This window comes from Hemibagrus wyckioides, linkage group LG28 (genome assembly GCF_019097595.1).
Source record: "Hemibagrus wyckioides isolate EC202008001 linkage group LG28, SWU_Hwy_1.0, whole genome shotgun sequence".
Taxonomy (NCBI): domain Eukaryota; kingdom Metazoa; phylum Chordata; class Actinopteri; order Siluriformes; family Bagridae; genus Hemibagrus; species Hemibagrus wyckioides.
Window position 1 is genome coordinate 9,598,023 of NC_080737.1, and position 20,695 is coordinate 9,618,717.

The 20,695-nt window shown below is 40.4% G+C and overlaps 1 protein-coding gene across 6 annotated transcripts in view; it reads right to left on the reverse strand.

The window, feature by feature from the left end:
- arhgef28a (Rho guanine nucleotide exchange factor (GEF) 28a) overlaps positions 1 to 20,695 on the reverse strand; it is a 78,714-nt gene that overhangs the window by 10,802 nt on the left and 47,217 nt on the right. For 3 of the 6 annotated variants that reach the window (XM_058382678.1, XM_058382674.1, XM_058382679.1), the window contains 22 exons: positions 20,159 to 20,351; positions 17,088 to 17,205; positions 15,030 to 15,119; positions 13,747 to 13,789; positions 12,940 to 13,041; positions 10,355 to 10,475; positions 9,893 to 10,028; positions 9,561 to 9,616; positions 9,263 to 9,323; positions 9,013 to 9,148; positions 8,805 to 8,923; positions 8,152 to 8,292; positions 7,554 to 7,804; positions 7,170 to 7,295; positions 6,921 to 7,038; positions 6,504 to 6,755; positions 5,251 to 5,327; positions 4,937 to 5,115; positions 4,767 to 4,858; positions 4,386 to 4,568; positions 3,445 to 3,719; positions 277 to 324 (listed from right to left, as the gene is read on the reverse strand). In XM_058382678.1, coding sequence (XP_058238661.1) covers positions 277 to 324; positions 3,445 to 3,719; positions 4,386 to 4,568; positions 4,767 to 4,858; positions 4,937 to 5,115; positions 5,251 to 5,327; positions 6,504 to 6,755; positions 6,921 to 7,038; positions 7,170 to 7,295; positions 7,554 to 7,804; positions 8,152 to 8,292; positions 8,805 to 8,923; positions 9,013 to 9,148; positions 9,263 to 9,323; positions 9,561 to 9,616; positions 9,893 to 10,028; positions 10,355 to 10,475; positions 12,940 to 13,041; positions 13,747 to 13,789; positions 15,030 to 15,119; positions 17,088 to 17,205; positions 20,159 to 20,351 — 2,917 coding nt within the window. The remainder of the gene's footprint in view (positions 1 to 276; positions 325 to 3,444; positions 3,720 to 4,385; positions 4,569 to 4,766; positions 4,859 to 4,936; positions 5,116 to 5,250; positions 5,328 to 6,503; positions 6,756 to 6,920; positions 7,039 to 7,169; positions 7,296 to 7,553; positions 7,805 to 8,151; positions 8,293 to 8,804; positions 8,924 to 9,012; positions 9,149 to 9,262; positions 9,324 to 9,560; positions 9,617 to 9,892; positions 10,029 to 10,354; positions 10,476 to 12,939; positions 13,042 to 13,746; positions 13,790 to 15,029; positions 15,120 to 17,087; positions 17,206 to 20,158; positions 20,352 to 20,695) is intronic. The other 3 variants (XM_058382675.1, XM_058382676.1, XM_058382677.1) reach the window with 3 other exon arrangements.

Here is a 20,695-nt window from a genome sequence, read left to right on the forward strand (position 1 = left end):
TGTGTGTGTGTGTCTTGGTACAAACAGTTGTTTGATGTTATGTGGACAAAAAAAAACTTGAAAGAGCTTCATTTTGGTTACTGAAGTTAAGGTTGGATTTAGGTTTTTAGTTAAAGCATTAATTAGCTGCATTAGTAATAACAATGCTCACCAGAATAATGAAAAAGGGAATGATTACACATTTTGAGTCACTGCATTTGTGTGTGTGAGTGTGTGTGTGTGTGTGTATGTGTGTGTGTGTATATGTGTGTGTGTGTGTGTGTAAGATGACGTCACCTGCAAACTGTAAAGCAACTGAGTCAGACTCTGGACGCTCTGACACACCTGGACATAAACACACAAACAAACAAAAACTACATTAAAAGGGGAATAAAATCATAGTGTATTGACGTTATTTAAGTATGAAGGTCTTTTATACTGACGGATATCACATTCAGCTTCCCTGTGAACTGGAAGCTGAACAAATAATTAGTCTCTAACAGGATAGTTATGAAGTATTTTAATTAAAACATTAATGAACTACACAGTGTTTGGTATATTCAGACATTTTGTGTTATTTTTATGTTTAATTCAGTGGTCAGTATTCTCTACACACATTACACTTTCCTCTGAGCTGTGAAGGAAAAGTTCTGGAAAATAAACTTTGTGTTTAGCTAGCATGCAGTGCCATCTGCTGTTACTAATCGGTTTTACTTACACAAACAATGGGGAAAGAGCAATGTATTGGATTTTTTTATTAACCAGACTGAATGATTTTTTAATCATTTACAAACTTCTTTTTTCCTGCTAGACTGGAGGTGTTTTGATTTATAACATGCACATACGGACTCTAACTGCCGTATTTGGCAGACTTCAGACGGATGTTCATGATCAGGGCTCGTCTCCTGACCTCACAGGTGATCATGTGATCAGGATTAGAATATATAATGTGAAAGCTATCATGCCTCGCTTAAGTAATCAACCCACTTAAAACTCATCAGATTCATCTGGATTATCAGTGTCACACGATTTCAAACCCATATGCCTTTAAAGTAAATTTCATTATTTAAGCTTAGATATTTTAATAAATTCTGCTTACATAATTATTCAATCCAGTACTGGTGCTTGGAAGAACCAAAAGTTCTCCAGATCCAGCTTTGGGAATGCTCCAGGCGCTTAAGAACAGATGGATTTGGTTTTTTGACTGTTACTTTCAAACAGTTGCACAGATTCTCACTGGACTTTGACTTGGCCAGTGTAGAACATTCACCTTTTTTTTTTGTTTGTTTGTTTTTAACCACTCTTGCGCTTAGGCGCATTGTCCTACTGAAAGGTGAATCATTTCCTCCAAGCTTTTTATTTATTTATTTATTTTTTTAGGTTCTCTTGTAACACATTCCCTTCAATTCTGAGAAATAGTCAAGTTCTGAGGTGCCCACAGATGATGGCATGATGCTGCCACCACCATATTTCACACTAGGGATGGTGGTAATTGAGGTATGGTCTGCTTTAGGTTTGCACCACACATAGTTCTGGGAAACTTGCCCAAATACTGTATCTCAATCTTGGTGTCATCTTACCAGAAAAAAAAATCTTCATACTAGAAATCTTCACTCAGCCACTCAACAGTCTCATGTTGAGTTTTGAGGAAGGGTCTGGTCTCTCGTGTAGCTCCCATGTCCTCATTATGAGTGTTTACAGGGATGCCTAACCTCTAATATATTAATGTTACACCCAATTGTGTTATTCAATTCTATTGCCTTATCTTCGTTAGAAATGGTCCTAAGTCTTAATTTTGACTTCTTTCCTTCATGCTGACTCTCAGCAAAGGCTTTTGTTCAGAAAATGGGAGCTGTTTTATAATTTGACTTCGCTTGTGAAATATTAAGTCAGTTGTGTCCTTATTGAAAGGATCTTTCAGATCCTGGGGGGTGAATACTTCTGCAAAAAGCATTTTTCAGTTTATGAAATACTTGCTGAGCAATAATTCATGTTGAGTTTGAAAAGTCACAGTAATAAAACATGAGTGTGAAACCAAAATACTGACAGGAATAATGTGAGTATTAATCACTCACTCATCATTCAGAGCAGATGAATACTTTTGCAAGCCATTGTGCATACAAGCAGAATTGGCTACCAGACACACTATACTGAATTCATTTGGTTCACTTTATGTCTGAAACAGCCAATTTATGAAGATAGTACAGAAGATTCACCTAAAAAAAAAGGCTTAAGCGGATAATTCTGCAAAATCTATAGCGGAGCAGCACATTCTCTCTTCTTCCAAAAGTGCAGACCACATGAGGAAACATCTCATTAAACATAAGAACAGTCTGCCTTTCTGCTTACGCCTGGATCAGCATGCCTTATCGGTGTAAAGTGTAGCAGAGCACCATCAGAGGTGCCAATGCTAGCAGGAAAGGAAGAGATTGAAGGAAGCTCTAATTATCACTGTTCATTTTTAATGAAATTGTTCCCCAGAGGCAGTGAAATGGACTCTCTCCTTATTTTCAGCGCATTAATGTTTCATAATATTAAGGCTGGGATGTGATTTTAGCAGAGGAACCTAAATTATTGATGCTGCTGTGGGAGTCTATTAACTACACATCTTGAAGTTAGTGCAGGACACTAGCTGTATGGAAACGCTGCTGAAAAATGCCTCTTCTACCCGTTAACATTTACTAGTATCTGCTGTGTGTGTCTTTCTACCTTTCCAACAAGATTATACAGTATGACAGTTTCCTGAACGGTGAGACCTCTGGATAGGAGAGAGTCATGCATGTTTTAGAGTACTTATAAATAAATAAATTGTCTTTCTAGTGCTCCTCGTTTAATTTTTTAACAGAAATCTCGTTTAGATTTTAAGCTTTTGCTGGAGTTAGGCTTTGTATATGGATTTGAGATTAAATTCTGTTAAACCTGATAACATTTACATACAACATCAACAGATGAATGTAGATGCCTGTGAATGATACAGTCTCATCTACTCCTGATAAGATTTTATGCATGTGCAACTATAAATCAGTCAAATGCTGGTTTTCTAGACTGAGTGTTGTGTCATGTGTAATATGCTTTATTCTGGACAGTGATCTCATTGATCACAAATATGAAATTTGAGTGTGTGTCAGCTGACTGCTGGGTGAGGTTGCTCAGTTTGATGTAATCCACTAAGGGAAGGCATTTGGTTGTAAAATGTGGTATAAGGAGATATTTATTGCCAGTGGTGGACAAAATGGTAAATTTATTAGCTAGCCCACAGGGGTAAATAAAAGCTCCCTGCTTGCTCACTCCCATGTTTCAGTTGCCTGCTAGAATCAAGCGGAACATTTCCTTACCGTTTTTCACATTCCTACAAATGAATGCTTACAAATAGATGTATTAGTCTCCAGTGAGGTCAGAAGTGTATAACAAACTAAAGACCCATACCACAATCCATGACCACATAACTAACCCCTAACTTTTTACCTTAAGATGCATATTGTGATTGTCATTTGCACTGCTCTGATTCCGAAGCTGGAGCTCAAGGCCGCCTTCTCCTCTCGACTCCTCTTCCTCACTGCTCACAGCATCCACTGCATGGGCTTCTTCTTCAGCCGGCACTGGAGGAGGAGACGGAGCAGGAGGAGGTGCCTCGAGCTGAGGAGTGGCATCAGTGTTGTTCTGTTCCTCAGACACAGGCAGAGGACCTGGACATGAGGCGGAGCCGCAGTGAAACGCCAGCGCTTCTTTTAAACTCTCCGCTGGAAAACAAAAAAAGGAGAGGGAAAAAGAAAATCTTCAGAATTTGTTTCACATATTTATCTTAGCTTACAAAGGTAAGGAATGGCCATGTTTGGAAGCCACAGGATGAGCGTTTTCCCCCATTTTAACCTTAAGTCATCAGCGATTCAAAAGCATGCAGTTTACAGAGCAAGCTGCTGAGTCTAAGGGTAGAATCCACCGTTATCAACTCTATTCACTTTTTTTTTATTTATTTAGGAAAACGGACTTAAATTGCATTTCCCCAAACAAGACTATAATATTTTATTGAAAGCAGTAAAGAAGACAATGCACAACTGATAGAAGTTTTTAACAGCTGAATTATTATGTCTTGTTGGTCATTAAAGTTGAGTAACATCTGTGCAGTGAGGAGATGATACTTATTTGCATCTTTGACATATCTTTTTGCTTGAGAGCTGTGAGAGGTGATTTTGCAAAAGAATACTATGCTGGATATAATGCTATGTTATAAACATTTCTAGGTTTAACATGACTGGGGTACTAATGTGACTGTCTCACCCATAAAGTGTGAATGTTATTCAGATGTGTATTAGTCAAATTGCTATGGGAAAATAATCAAATTTTCTTTTAGTTGTAGTTAAATTATCAGTTTGGTGTTTGAAAGATTTTGAGCAAGAGTATCTCACCCTCTTTAAGTGCAGCACTGAGCAGAACAGCAGCATTAGGGAGTTCTTCTGTGTTGGGGCACACCAGCAGCTTTGGCTCTGGGCTGATGTCTCTGTGGCCCACCATGGCTGCAAGCTCTGCATAGATGTGAAGCTTCTCCTCCAGGCTGGAGCAGATCAGCTGGTCATGACTGTAGAGAGACTCTGCCAGAGATTGATGAAGCAGAATTTTAGAAATGGCTTCCAGCTTCCTTGTCTAATGGAGTTCACAAGCATATCTCGAAGCGAGCAGGCATGTTAAATGATTCACAGACAAACATCAAGGAAGGAATTCTCAAGCTTTTTTGGAGTGTGAGCCCGAAATAGACAGCACATTTGTGTCAGTTATGTTTAACGCATTACCTTGTAGCTTCTGAATTTTCTGGTTCTTGGCTTCTGCTGCTCTGCGCTCTTCTTCTGACTCACTTGCAGTGTCCTCCTCCTTCTCATGGCAACTAAGAGAGGAAAATGTGTCAGCCTAGATATAGGGCTAAACACATACACACACACTGTATATAATACACTATACCCACATCACCACTGCTTCTCGGATGAGCCTCATCCAGGTGTTGCGCTCGTCCTTGGATGCTGCATGCACCTCATACATCTCAGGGCCGCTAGAGGAGGCACTGATAAGGAACATGCCTCTTTCCTCATTAGCCACTTCTCTCACGATCAACTTTTGCAGGGAGATCACTGGACATTTCTGGTCCTGAGAGAATAAGAGCAAGTTAAAACAGCTTTTGCTTGTAGCCAGGTGACTGAAAACTGAATTTATTTACACACAAGTTTATTGTTCCAGGTGTTTTGCAGTATACATCTGAACAGTAACACAATGAAGACGTACAACAGTAGCGAAGATGTATTTTTGGTCCTTCTCCTGGAGAAAAACCAGCAGATCAGTCAGCAGGAGGGCCAGCACATCTACAAATAAGCAGAAACACATGGAATAAAGACAAGCACATGGGTTAAGGCAGGGGTGTCCAATCTTATCCACAATGGGCCGGTGTAGGTGCAGGTTTTCATTCCAATCCTGCAGGAGCCACATCTGATTGCACCTGTTTAATCTTGGCTTTTAGTAGACTTAGCTGTGGCTTCTGCTCAGTTGGAAAGAAAACCTTCAGCCACACCAGAGCTTTGTGGATAAGACTGGACACCCCTGGGTTAAGGGATCTTCTATTTCAAATTTCAATTCAGTTTATTTATATAGCACTTTTAACTATGGGCATTGTCTCAAAGCAGTATAGAAACCTATAATAAAAATTATAAAGTTTAAAGTTAAGTTACTATTTATCGCTAAAATTTATACCTAATGAGCAAGCCTGAGGTGACAGTGACAAGGAAAAACTCTCTGAGATGATATGAGGAAGGAACCTTGAAAGGAACCAGACTCAGAAGGGAACCTCATCCTCATCTGGGTGACACCGGACAGTAAATAATGGAAATGCAAATAATGTGCTTTCTTCAACAATTTATAGTCACAAGGAATTGTGCAGCCAAGAGCTCTTAAGGAACTAATAGGCCAGTGTAGTTTCTGAGTTCATTATAGACTTAGCATTAATTCATTCCAGCCGAAAGCTGACTGAGGCAACAGCAGTTGAAAGACGGTGTGATAGTCTCCAAGTGGTTCTATAGTAGACACAAGCAGTCACAGGCTTTCCACACAGATATATCCCCAGCAGCAGTGAGCACCACCAAGTGAACAGACTCCAACCAGGGGTAGAGTGTCTGGATGGATCAGGCAGGTCCGGAAAGAAGAACACTGGGAGCTCAGGAGTGCTGTTCTAAGGCATTCAACACTTTATAGCTTATAGGTTATAGCTTATGTTATTTCATATTTCATGTTGTCTCCCCTTATAGACACTGTCTCTACTTGTTACTTGGGTGGAAAAGTGAGTTGATAATAGCATTGGAAATAAGTAAGGAGAAGGTTGAGAAAGATTCTGGAGAAGGTTGGGTCACTAAAGTGCTGATGAGTGGATGGAAAGCACCCGGAACATTCAAAGATTGTGGGTGAAATGTTAGGGAACGAATAAAAGGTCATGGCAGTAAATCATACTTTGTATGGACATGGTCGGTGCATTCCAGCATTTATCTGACCTTTGAGTCTGCCGGTGGCTGTCTTCCAAAGCAGAGGGCCATGGTGAAGCAGCGTTCGCCCGTTGATCATGTCGTGCTTGCGAAAGGCAGCACCGCTCTTCAGTCTGGCTAAGCTCTTGCTTTCCATGCGGCCAAGAACGTCGCTCAGCCACTGGCTCTGCTCCCGCTCGCTCACTCGCACATCCACTGCTGAAATCATCTCTCGCACCAGAGACAGAGCAGCGGAAATATCAGCATGTTCCTGTGTGCCCTCTGAGAAAGTAGAGAGAGAGAGAGAGAGAGAGAGAATACTGATACTAAAACTAATGCAGACAATCTTGTGTCTCAAACTGCAACCTGCCCTATTATCTCCATACATAGCAGCTGATTTGTGTAGTGTTGTGTCACGTCAAACGGGGTATTTGCCCAGACAGCTACCTTCTGTGTACTGGAGAATCCTTTCTAAAAGCACTGGATACTTTGTAATGCGCTGTGTCACTAACAGAATGCATTCTGGGATCTCTCGCCTTTTTACCAGTGAGTTGCTGCTCTGTTGCTGTTGAGAAAACAGGAAAGGGTTAAACTGTACACTTACTGATCAAGTACAAATTAGGAGAGATTTAGAAAGTAGAGATAACAAAACAAACCCCACTGTACTTGTGATAAGGAACTAAGGTATATACTCACTTTGATAAAGAGCTGGAATCTTTTGTTCTGCTGCTGGAGCTCCTTGAAGAAGCTGACGGCTTCATTGTGGCGGCTGCAGAACTCTCCATAGACCCGCTTCATGTTTTCAGCATTCTCCTGAGAAAACTACACACACACACCTTCTGTAGCAATACAACCACATCCTGGAGAGATAACTGCAGCCCATTGAGTTAACTAATTTTATTACAATTAATATAATATAAAAGACAATTCTGATAAATGTGGCTTCACAAGGAACAATGGACAGAATATTTATCACACTTGCCATCAGAGTTTTTAACACAAACCAATAAAATGATTTTTTTCCAAAAAATTTAGCTTTATTTTTTTGAAAAAAAAAAAAGAAAGAAAAAAGTTACCTACCTGTTGCAGGAGGATATCACCCACATGGTGAATGAGGTAGTTCTTCTCATTGTCAGGCTGTGTGGAGTTATTCCGGCGCTCCATCATGGCAAAAAGGAAGTCACGGTGCAGGACGAAGAGCTCGTCCAGGCACGGGAATATCCGAGCAATGGCCTCGGCATCCAAGCCCACCTCCTCCCGCATTCCTCGCCTAAACACCTCCGCCATGATGGTCAGCGTTTGCAGATGGTGTAGCTCAGTATGCATTAGCTCTAAATCAGCATACACACAACAGCGATGAACTATTTACAGTTTATTCATTAGTCTTTGTAGAACTCCAGTGAAAGAAGCCGTGCAAGTGCTTGTATTTTTAAAAAATAGATACTCTGGTGTGTCTTGGAATTTAATTTAACTTTACATACAGAATCAGTAAAGCTGTGATTGGGTAGAGTCTCCTAATGGGCAAGCAAGAGACAAGAACTAAAGGAAAACCTCCACTGCATGACAGGAGGAAGAAATCTTCCTTATTAAGGGCCTTGAGAGGAAGCTTAGTATGAGAATCAGTCCCTCCAGTGCTTCTCATTAGATACAATTACTCGAGCTGTTCCTTTGTGCTCACCATAGATGACATCCTGTCTCTTGACCGTGCGTTTTTCCTGCTTCTGGCAGAACTGAGGCTCCACCGCTAGACTCCACGACTCCGCCTCCAAATACAGAGCGTCTGTCCCAAAGCTGGTCTGGAGAGGAGCATCCACTGTGTCTAGATTGAGAGATAAAAAAAGGTCAATACCATGATTACTATTAGAAAATATAAATATAAGAAAATAGAAATACAAGAATGGACACAAAGGAGGTTAAAATGGTCAGTAAGATAAGTGTTTTCACCCATAGAGCCATGTTATAGCTGCCAAAAGTGTATTCGGCAACCCATCATTATTTTTTATTAATACATCCAAGAGAACCAAGCCATTTGCAAGTGAATAACTAACTCCTCTTCCTTTTCTTTCTGCTATGAAAAAATATGAGAGAGAGAGAAAGAGACACTGATTCTGCAGAATTAAGTTAAAAGATGTGGACACTGGATATCCCTTGTACCCATGTACCTTTTGGTCATTAAATTTCAATTCCAAAAGAGATTTATTTTTATTAAAAATGTGTGCAGCAGGATCAACGTTATTTGTTTTTGACCATATTAATGTGAACTATGCATACAAGATATTTGAAGGTTCATAGCTTCATCACTGTCACTGGACTGAAGATTATTATGTTTACCTTCAACCAGGGATGAGTCTGTGGATGTGGAAGATTCCAGGTTTTGCTGGAGCTCCTCTGATTGGCCATGAGATCTCCAGGAGGAGGGGTCACTGTCTCCCTCCGGGCTCTCTGCAAGCCTGGACACCCAAATCACACAAATTTAAAAAAGTGCTTATGAAAATTTTTTTGATGAATTATCATAAACAAATAAAAACTATTTTCTAACCACTCGGGGACTAGAGGAACACTCCTGGACAGATTGCATGGCAGAGTTGCGGCATCTCTTCTGTCTCGTGGAGTCACCACAGGGAGGGAGGATGATGTGGATATCTGAGAAGTGATGCTATCTCGCAATACAAAGTCTAGTGGTAGATGAGAGGGGAAGAATGAAACGTAACATGAAAAATCATTAGAAAGACGCTACAATATTCCGTCGTCTCACTTCCACATGTGTGCGCTGCAGCTGACTGACTCACTTTGAGGGAGTGTAGATGCTCTGGCCTTCATCATAGATACTGTGTATTTGTCCTGCACTTTCTGTAGAGGAAAACAGACACAATGACTCAAAAAGTGCACACAACACACACTCACAGACCCCCTGCAATCATGACTAATAGGCAAATGTGTTACTATTTTGAGTTTAACCATTAAACCTGGGCTATTTGTAAGGTTTAGCTACAGTACACACACACACACACTTTAATGCTATGCCCCATTACAAAAACAACATTTACTGTATCATTCCTATCATCATGGACACACACACACACACACCTTGAGGCACTGTGCTGCAGAATCTTTACAACCTTTATGGACACAAACGGCACAATCTAGGAAAACACAAAACACCACATGAAACACAAACATAAATTTGTTCATATTATTCTATTTAATTGTAATCAATTCCTTCACTCACAATATTAATTTATATGTTTTATATGTTTTATAATGTTTTGTTTACTAAAACAAACTAACAAATTTAAAGCTACTCACAACTATCAGTCTTGACATGTATCAGCTCATACTGTATCACAGAATACAAGCAACATACAAGGCTGACTGTTAAAATAAAACCGAATAAAAAAAACAGTAGTAATCTCACTTACTGGTGCAGTGCAGAGTTTCCTTCCCAGTAACAGGTTTGTCACACACCTCACAAACCAAGGTCCCCAGGACAGGACCTGCTGAAAACTGGTGTCCGTTGCTCTGTTTGTCTTTTACTTCCTTCTCCTTGGCTTTTCCCTTAGAGAACCAAGAGAAAGTTATTACAGGACTTACAGCCCACACGGCCATGCTCATAACTGTCCACACTTTCCATGAGTTGACTCTTTCTAGCTTATGGCTGGGAGATTGACGCAGCTGTGTAATGGTCAGGGGAACCTGGCTTCATAAAGCTGTTAGCCAGGACCAGGAGGGGTTAATGATTAAAGTGAAAAGCTGGGACTTGGGACTAGGTGTTTGTTTTTGAGATGTTCACTCGGCTTATAGTCAGCTGTCACCTGTTTGGCTTCTCGAGGCACTGAACCTGTTCATTCAACTTTAAGACAGCTTTAAGTAAGAGTGTGTACCTTCTTGCTGCGAGTGCTGTACATTCGGCTTTTAATGAAACTGAAGGTGCGGCTGACTTTGTATTTTTCAGGCTCAGTCTTGGAAGGAATAATGTATTTATCCCATCCCTCTTCATCGATTCTAGAGGAGAAAAATAGAAGAAGGTTGAGCATATAACTACTGTTCCAGGGCTGTGTGCTGGACCTCCAGGGTGGCTTCCTTCAGAACTAGTGGAGTATTTACATTTACGTTTCCTTGCCAAGATTCAATAGGCTATTATATGAATCACCTTGTGATCAACAACAGGTCTGTTATGGCAAAAAAGATCTGTAAAATATCCTAAAGCTACACAGTGAGCTCTACGTCACCACTTCAAAAATATCTATGAGCGACTATGGTCTTAGCTCTTAGCACCGGCCAAGTGGCAGCCATAGCAATCAGTGCAAGTAAGGGCAGTATTTATCCCCATTATCCCCGTTATGATGCTCTGCAAAGTATTCAAACAGCTGGTCAGTGATCCAGCAGCTGCACACATTCTCAACGGCAAAAGCAGACAGGTTGAATGATGCTTGATCTGGCAACACAGCATTGACCAATAAATCATGCAAAACATTTCTTAAAGGTGTGGAACAGTTCTTCCTCACCAGCATATCTATCCAGTGAAAGATGATAGCAGTTCATAACAGTTGCTCCCAGATTATTGGGACAAAGTCATAATTTTGAGTTGTGTGTTTTGTCGAGTCTGTTCAGCTCTTCTGTGTCCCAAACTGTTCCCCTGACACTCGTACCAGTGTGTTCTAAAACTAATGACATCACCACTGGTTAAATCCCACATGCAGGTTACGTGCAGACCCGAGTACGAGTTGCGTTCAGGTTCACGGGAATCGCGGCACAGTTCCAGAGCAACCGAACTCCTCCAGCTAGTCTCGGGTTTAGTCCTTGCTGGCCCACATGACGACTTTCACAGTAATCAATTTTTCATGTGAACTGTGCTCTGTTTTAGACTAAACTTCCAGTGTGAAAGTCTCTCTCTCACTCTTCCTGTTCAAGAAGTCTGAACAGACAGCTTACCTATTTCTTTCTAAAGAGTACAGATGTCTGCTGTTCACTGCCCTCAGTACACATCGTCAGAGTAAATACACAAGTTGGGAGCACATCTTTCTTGTCAAAGATGCCCTGATTATGAAACAGTCTGGACATTGATCCCTTTCTGTCACCCAATTTCATCAGCGCTGGGCAGAACAAACATCTTCCTATCCTGCCATATTATACGAGAGAGCAAGATAACGTTAACAATAACAAGTTCTGATGAGGATGAGGTTCCCTTCCTGAGTCTTGTTTTTCCTCATATCATCACAGGGAGTTTTTCCTTGCCATGTCACCTCAGGCTTGCTCATTAGGGATAAAATAGTAACTTAACTTTAATCTTTATAATTTTTTCAATGTTTCTATACTTCTGTAAATCTGCTTTGAGACAATGTCCATTGTTAATACAAATAAACTGAATTGAATTAAATAGTCAGTGAACAATAATACATCAAGAATTAGCCTATTTCCCAGAGGATAAGAATGATGTAGCACTTCCTCTCACAGGCTACTTGAACAGAGGGACTGTCACAAGGTGATGAGTTTGCTCGTGTTACTCAGCAAGGAAATGATTCGTGAAGAAAACTCTACTAGGTCTAAAAATATACACCGCCCTGGTGGTCTGGAATGAATAGAAGTAAAACTAAGTAAATCTACAGGAACTAGGAAGGGCTATACCGCCAAGCTGGATGCATTGGTTAGCAGGTTTACTGCTTTAACATGAAGAAACACAGTAACATTTCAACTATTCAAAGCGTCTTCTTTTTTGTCTTTTCAGCAAACATTATGCAAGACAGTTCAGTTGGAATTCCTCAAAAACATTTATTTTTAGTTTTCATCCATCATGAGGCGGTTAGTTGGCAATTGATTTCACCAAAGCATTACTTGCATCAGCCTACAGCAAATAAACTGGCATGATGATTTATTTGTTTCAAATCCAAGGTACAAAGCTACCTCACTAAGCCAATATCCCACTCGGTTATAAATGCCACTTCCTTATTTTTTCAAAAAAAAAGAAAAGAAAGAAACACGTTGTTGTGGTTTAAAGACAGCAGTTCCATTGAAAGTTTGCAATGCAAAGGGTTAGTCTGGTTCCAGTTACAGGACTCAGGGGGAAGTCATGCATTCCTTTCCTTGTTATTAATTAAAAATTAGTCACCATGCTCTCACTTCCAGGCAATCTAGTTTAGCAGTGGAAACATTCTCAGCATTCACTGCATTTTTATACATTCCTCATGAAAATATATTACTTTTTAGTAAGACAAGATCTCTCGGAAGAGAAACCTTGTGAGGTTAGTTGAACTGAACTGTCTGTATGTTCAAACACAATCTATAGACGGTCTAGCAGCAGGAGAGTTATGGCTCTAATATTTAGTCTCTTCATTTTAATTGTGTGTTAGATGTGCCTCCATGCCAGCAGGTGCATTCTGTGGATGAAAATTGAGATTAGATTTCTCGTATAGGACAACTCCGAGGGTTAGAGGTGAAGGTCAGAGAGCTGAACAGGGCTGTGACGTACTCTTTGAGGAATTCGGAGAGCGTGAGGTGTTGGAGAGAATCAGTCAGCTCGACGCTGGACTCGTCATCGGCTGACTGAGTGCGTCTACGGAACCTTAACTCCCTATGGAGGTTTAAAATACAGGGCTGAGTGTGTATTAGATGTACACACAACAACACACACAGACACAGTCACAGTGTTTACACACAGACACATCAAACTCTCCACCAGATGGAGCAACTGCGCAAGGACAGAGAGAAAGAAATGAAAAATTAGTTAGAACACTTGCTCTAGTGCGCCTCTCTCTCTGTCTCTCTCTCTCTCACACACACACACACACTCAGACATTCACACTTTCTCTTACACCTCACACTTGCACAGTCACTCTCTCACACCTTTCTCTCTCTCTCACACACACACGTACACATGCACACTCACTCTCTCACACACACATTCTCTTACTCTTTCTCTCACACACTCTCTCTCTCTCTCTCACATGCACACACACGTACACATGCACACTCACTCTCTCACACACACATTCTCTTACTCTTTCTCTCACTCACTCACTCTCTCTCTCTCTCACACACACACACACACACACACACAGATGCACACTCACTGTCTCTGTGCTATTTGAAAAAGTTCAGGGCTGTTTTCAAAGGAAAAAAAAAATCCATGACCTTCAAAACTACAACAGGAAGCACTCTGTCTCCAGGCAACTCTGTCGTCTCAGGGACATTTGAGAATCCTATAATCCCAGTCGATACCACAGAGTGAAAGAAAAAGGAAAAGAGAGAAACAGTGGATCGGCAGCTGGAGTATTACCTTTTCTCTTGTGCCTGTTCAGTTAAGCTCAGTGCACGCTGCTCTGTTGGGAAGAGTTCAGAGAGAGAGAGAGAGAGAGTCAGTAAATAGATGCTCATAGACATTAACAATTATGCAGTTCTTAAATAACCTTAAAAGGTTTTGTCTAAAGATCCAGCTACTAGCTATAGGAGTAAAAAAACAGAAGGTAGCAATGAGCTTCATCAAGTGAAGGCATGTTTCCTTATGCACTTGAGGACTAGCTGAAGCGCCCAAAACCGATTTTTACCCAATTTACCTTAAGTAATATTTTAGGCCACAGCAGTTTTTTTTTTTGTGTGTGTTTTTAAAAATCACACACAGAAAGGAAAAACAATAGAAAGCAAGCAATATGTACATGAAGCACAGGAGCACAAGGCACCATGACACTGATACCATTAACCCGAGGAGAACCTTGAGGAGAACCCTGACGTCAGTGCCACAACCATCGCACATGAAAGCATAGCATAGCCGTGAAGTGTCAGCATTCATTCAGCCACACCTACAACTCTGAACACGTCTACAGTGACTAATCCCCGTCTGGTGGTTTTCACACACCGTGCTTTGGAAGAGTATTTTCTTTTTCATGGTGTGATGAACCGTGAGAAACGCGTGTACTTTGCTTTCAAACTGATGACGTCCAAGGAATAATAATCGATCTTGCACTGATTAGAGCATGTGTCAGTGCAAGACTTTAATGTCAGGACTGTGTAGTGACCTTAATTAATGCAAATATATCAAGTTAACTCTGCAAGTTATCTCCCAAATACACAAAAGAGAAGTTTTTAAATAAACTGAGAGATATTCAATACTTGTTTAATTAAACAGATTTGGGTTTTGTGATTGGTGCTGCTGATGAGCAATATGTTTTTTACTTATGAGGCAGCTTGTTATATAAAAAATACTTTTTTATTAGCATGAAAGAATATATTGTCTTGAAACGGTGTAATGGTTTGAAGTTGCAGCGTAATGAAAGGTGGGAGGAAAAAGAAGTCGATTTTGAGAAAGAGAAAGAGAATCGTTTTTTAAGAGCCACTGTAGACAAAGCTGTTGTCATTGTTGTCAATGAAAAAATAATAATAATTAAAAAATTATCTAAAATGATGCCATTTTTTTGCACAAAGAGCACAACCACATCTAACACACACAAACACACACACACAGACAGAGACTCTCAAAGCCCCAGCAGCAGCAACATGCACATTATTTTGCTGTGTGGATTCAGGGGGCAGGCGGATGCCGAGCGGTGGGTTGCCAGTACTTACTAACAGGATTGAGAAGAGACAGAGATTTAGACAGAGACAGAGCCTGAAGGAGAGATCTGCTGCCACTGCTGTTGCTGGTGAGGACGCCATCTACAGAACACAGTGGACATTACACTCACCTACAGCCATGCACTGCTCTACACACACACGCACACACGCACACGCACGCACACACACACTCCCTGATACACTACCCACGCTAATTTGTGTCCGCAAGGGGAGAAATTGTGTGCAAACGCTATGTGTGAAAGAAGAACAAAACGCAAATGACTTTTGTTTGAGTGGCATTTGTTCTTTTTTTAGATTTCGAGACCTCTGAGAAACTGCCGGAAGAGTCGAACAAAAAGCAACAGCAAGGCGCATCAAGTAAGACATCTCAAAGACCGAAGAGATGAACCTTCGCCCTGTCTCGGCTTAAAGGCAGCTGGATTAAGAGGAATGCACGGGCTCTGAATGTCTAATATGAAAGCAATTCTTGCACAAGAAGACTTGAGAAGAGATTCATTCTGAGCGCAAGAGAAAGACATAATCTTAATAAACCTTCTCTTTATTGAAACTCAAGGAACAGTCTAATTGTCTTCAACTGGCAGAAACGGATTTCCTGCAAACATAATACCTGTTTACTCGCCTGCTCTACTGGCTCCTTACATAACAACCATCATTTGCAGGCAGGCTTTGCCAAGGCAAGGGTAGAAAGTATCTTAAATATATTTGGGTAAAATGTGTGAATGTTTTCTTAAAGTTGAAGAAACAATTTGTTTTGGTCAAAGCCAGATTTTCCAGACCAGATTTCCAGAACTTTCCAGGTCTCTTCATAATGAATCTGTTTGTATGAGACAGTGATATGACGATAGGGGAGTGGGCCTACAACCATGCCAATATAACATTGTTTCTTCAGTCTGATGGTTGATGAGAACACTATGCAAAGCTCATGACCTGCATCGGCATGCATTTAATGCATCGTTCTGATTGGCTGATTGGATAACTGCATAGATGAACCTGGTAAAGTGATGGATGAGTGTATATCATGTACATGTATACTGTGTGTCCTGTGTTGAGCTGCTCAAAGCCAGAGCTTCTTAACTGCTTAACAGAGCAAAGCGATTGAGAATATCTTCACCCTGCATCCTACTGTAAGTGAAATGTAAAGCCCTGTCATCTGTTTTTAGTTTCTTTTTTCACCATATGTGATAATACCTGTAGTGAAAAGCACAAAGAATGAAGCAGCGTCTTAAACTCCTGCCTTAAAATCAGGGACCTAAAGCAAGCAAGTATTCAGTGGACCTTTATGTTAACATGTGAATCTTCTGAGGTGATGATTGCATGTCATTGCTAATCTCCAAGACACACTTTTGTTCTTTGGAAAAACAGCACATGCAGCATGTTTTGCATAGATGTTAAATACCTGAGTAAATAAGGCCTATTGTCAAGGGCACATGCACACACACCCAACCACACACACATACACACATGCTGTGTTGTTCTAAAGCCATAGTAATGGGTATAAATGGACCAAAATCCAGATCTGGATCATTGTTATTGTGTTTCATAAATGGACTCATCAGAATATATACTGAATAATTACTAGAATATGTCTCTCCAGAAAGCAGTGTCTTTGTGTCTTCATTACTATAATGACATGTTTTTTTAGCATAGCTCTGGATTTTTCCTACACGCCACCAGAATAGGGAGATACAATCATGCAAGAGCTACATATGTTTTCTGTAACATGCATGACAGCTACAGTGACAATATCGTGACTGATGAAGAAATCTCCCCTGACTTTTTAATCCTTCTATAACTGATGTTATCTCTGTTTTCCCACGATACTGTATAAACAAGAGCAAACAGACGCTGATTTCCAGAACCTTCTTTTTTTTTAGAAGAAGAAGAAGTGTCTATATGTGTTTGGTGTATGTTGATGCCTCAGACTATATATCAATTGGATTATTAGTAATGATTGTTAAAAACTGGGAATAGGCAGTGATCTGTTGGAAAAAGATAGAATAATGCAGTTGGTGTAGTGGCAGTTTAAGGTGAAGTGGTAGATGTTCAAACCGTGGCTGACGTCAGCAGGAGGACGTGGGGCGTCTCGGCTGGAGCGGGGGGTCAGCAGGCTAATTTTGGGTGATGAATAAGAATATGAGCGAAGACGCACTCCCTGATCTGCAGATTCCTGAAAACAGATAGAACTGCAATTACAAACATAAGACTTTGTTATAAATAAATAAGTTTATCTAGTTTTCTACAGACCAAAAAGAAAAACACAAACCAGTGAACACTGAAAAACTACAAATCAACATTCCATAAATATCTCCTCTTTATATTTAGTACTTGGATGTACCACCATGTGCAGCAGGTTTCTGAGGTCTTGCCACAGATTTCTGATAAGGTAAAACTCTAGACAGGGCCACTCAAGGACATCCTTTCTTTCTTTTTTCCCCCCCGGGTTTAGCCGCTCTGCTCTGCTCTGGCAGTGAGCTTTGGATCAGCGTCCTGCTGAAAGACAAACTTCCTCCTCAGCTCAATCTTTCTGGCAGAACGGTGCAGGTTGATCCTGACCAGACCATCAGTCCTTGTTCTAACAAAAGATCTCTGTTACACGATGTTACCCATCAACAGAACATACAAGATAGTGTGCCTGAGTAGCTCCAGAATTATTGGCATTATTGGTAAAGATGGAGAAAAAGTTTGTGGAGGAAAATTTGCTTAATTTTACACAGAAAACAGGAGTGCAAGCTAACCTTTAACCGAAGTATATTTCATTAACATTTGGGAAATAAAAAATCTTTTTGATAGTTTGTGTCACAATTATTGCCACTGCTAGAAATTTCTAAGCGCATGCTGTAATCAAATGAACTTAAATCAGGCAATGGATATAAAAATAGCTAATTGCCTAAAATGCCCATATCCATAGTCAGGGCAATATTTAAGAGGTTTAAACCCCTGGAGCTGTTATAGACATTTTCTTTCAGCGTAGAAGGCCTTTTCTTTCAGCTAATCACAACCGTATGTGCCTGGAGTTTGCTAGACACTGAAACACTGGAACTATGTTCTATGGTCAGGTACGAGCAAAAAATGTTGATTTTTTTATTAAAAGAAAGGCCACCTTGTTAGGATGCATGGCACCACAGAATCCATAAAATACCAGGCTGCTTTGAGCCAGAAAGCTACAACTTGGTTATAATTGAATCTTCCAGCAGGATAATGATCCAAAATTCAATACCAAGCAGGTTTTAATGAAAAATCAACCTTGGACTGGAAGGAGTTTCCATAAGAAGGGACTTGGATCTGGAGAAATCCCCTACTGAGAGGATTATTGCAGCATATTCTCCATCCTTATTGACCTTTACAGGAGACTCCATGCTGTCGGGTTGCCAATAATTGATTTTGTTAAAAAGAATTTCTCTGAATTTATTTTAAGGTTAATTAAAGCTAATTATAATCACAAATATATGTTAATCATGCCTCTTCAGCAAGGGTGCCAATAATTATGGAGCTGACTGTACACCAGTTAGTATTCAAGTGAAATGGTTCCAGTTTTTTCTTAAGGCTTTCTGTCGAATGAAATAAAAACATTATATTGACATGGTTTAACAACAGGAGCTTCTTCCCTGAAGTCTCTTCCTTGTGATATCGCTGGAGTCACTGCTGGAGTCAGTGCTGGAGTCACATTCGAACATCACAGAAACCGCTCCAAAAACTGCACCACTGATTTGGTTAAGCCTGACCTTTCATGAACATTCTTTCCACGTATTCAGTACTCAGATGCACCGCCACTTGCAGCTGCAGTTTTGTGAAAATATTTTGGATATTTTCTGAATTCTTTTGAAAAGAACCATAATTCACTACAAAGCACCGTTTCTTGAATCGTTTATGGCAAAACGCGGCAGAACATTTTGTTACGCTATATTTCAACCAGATCACACTCTTCTCTATTAGAAGTCGAAAGAAACCGCTGTGGTAATAACGCATTAAACATAGAAAGCTATAAACATCAAGCTAATATCACTATAAATAAAAAGTTTCCAGTAAATCTCCATTTACTTTGGAAATGAAGAATTTTTAGAAATTTAAAGAATAGCACAAATAGTGTGTTGACAGAATCTTCGAATAGATTTTTCATAGGAATACTTAATCAAAGCCAAGAATCATGGCATAGCCTGTCAAAACCTGGTGCTGTGGTCAAATTCCCGCAAACAGCAAGAAACAAGTTGTTGGGCAGAACCTCCAGGATGCGCTGTGTGACATCATCAAAATGCACATTCAGCCAAAGCTTTAATGAGCACTGAACATGTGATGAACAGCTATCACAGGAAATTATTACATATGAATCATCACTGGTAGGTGTTTCTAAAAAGAATCCTGTAACAGCAATTTTGCCAATTCTAGTAGTTTTGAACGAAAAAAGCATCACAAAAACAAGCTGCAACAAAATTTTGGAGGGACTGGTTGGATAGCTACTCGCTGCCATAGTGAAAAGGACATAAGCCTAATTAATTGAGTCTGTAAACATTTGTTTACAGACTCAATTAAGAGAGAGAGGGAGAAAGAGAGAGATAAAGGAGAGAGAGGTAGAGAGAGAGAGCAAGAGAGCAAGAGAGTGAGAGAGAGAGAGATGTGCAGGCCACCAAGCAACTGTATTCCAAATACCAAAACTGTATACCAAATAAAATGGTGGATAAATAATTGACTGAAAACAGATACTGGTTGTAGGCTTAATTGTTCCTACTCAATATGATCCATTAATCCATCCCTTATCCTACACTGGCTCAAGAAGCAGATTGCCTAGGGACTCAGAGCACATGGACATCCTGGACAGGGTCCGAACCAATCACAGAGCACACTCACACAGACAATATGAAGAGTTTAGTGATGCTAATCAGCCTACATTTCATGTCTTTGGATTTGCATGAGGAAACCAGAGAACCCAGAGGAAACCCCAAAGCAAACTTGGTGTGCACACGGTGTGTCACACCCCCAACCCTGAAGGTGTGAATCAAAAACACTGACCACTAAGGCATGCTAAACTCCACAACACACACACACAACAAGATTCAAATATCACAAATGTATAAAATATTAGTGCTAGAAGCACAGCGGTAGATCAGGAAATTGTGGATTTGTACCTTCTGGGAGGCATGGTTACAGTCAGAGGAAGCAGAGTGAGAGCGAGTGCAGCTGAGGTCAGAGGATGGATTAAAGCTGTCCTGTTTGTCTCCGTTGTCTTTGCTTTCAGCCGAGATCTGAGGGAGAGGCTTCTTCATGAGCAAGTCATCATCCTCCTCTTCACTGTCCATTTCCAAGGCCACCAGGTTTGGGCTTCAAGAGAGCGGGGAAAGTTTCATTCTTACAGGCTCATTTGTTAAAGACGAAATCATAAACGAGGTCAGGAGACGGTCAATGCCGGTTAATACTCAGTCACAGCGAAAGACCCTGGACTCTGATATATGCGACATATATAGTCCATGCACAGCTAAAAGTCATGTTTTATTTCTGCTAGCTTACGCTCTTATATCCTATAGAAAATACAGTGCTCTTCTTCCATGTGTGTATCTGCTTGTACTAATTATCTAGGTGTCTAATGCTGCTTATTAAGGTGAATGAGGAACAATCACAACCCTGGAATGAAAACTTATGTATTTCTTTTCTTCAGTAATTACTAA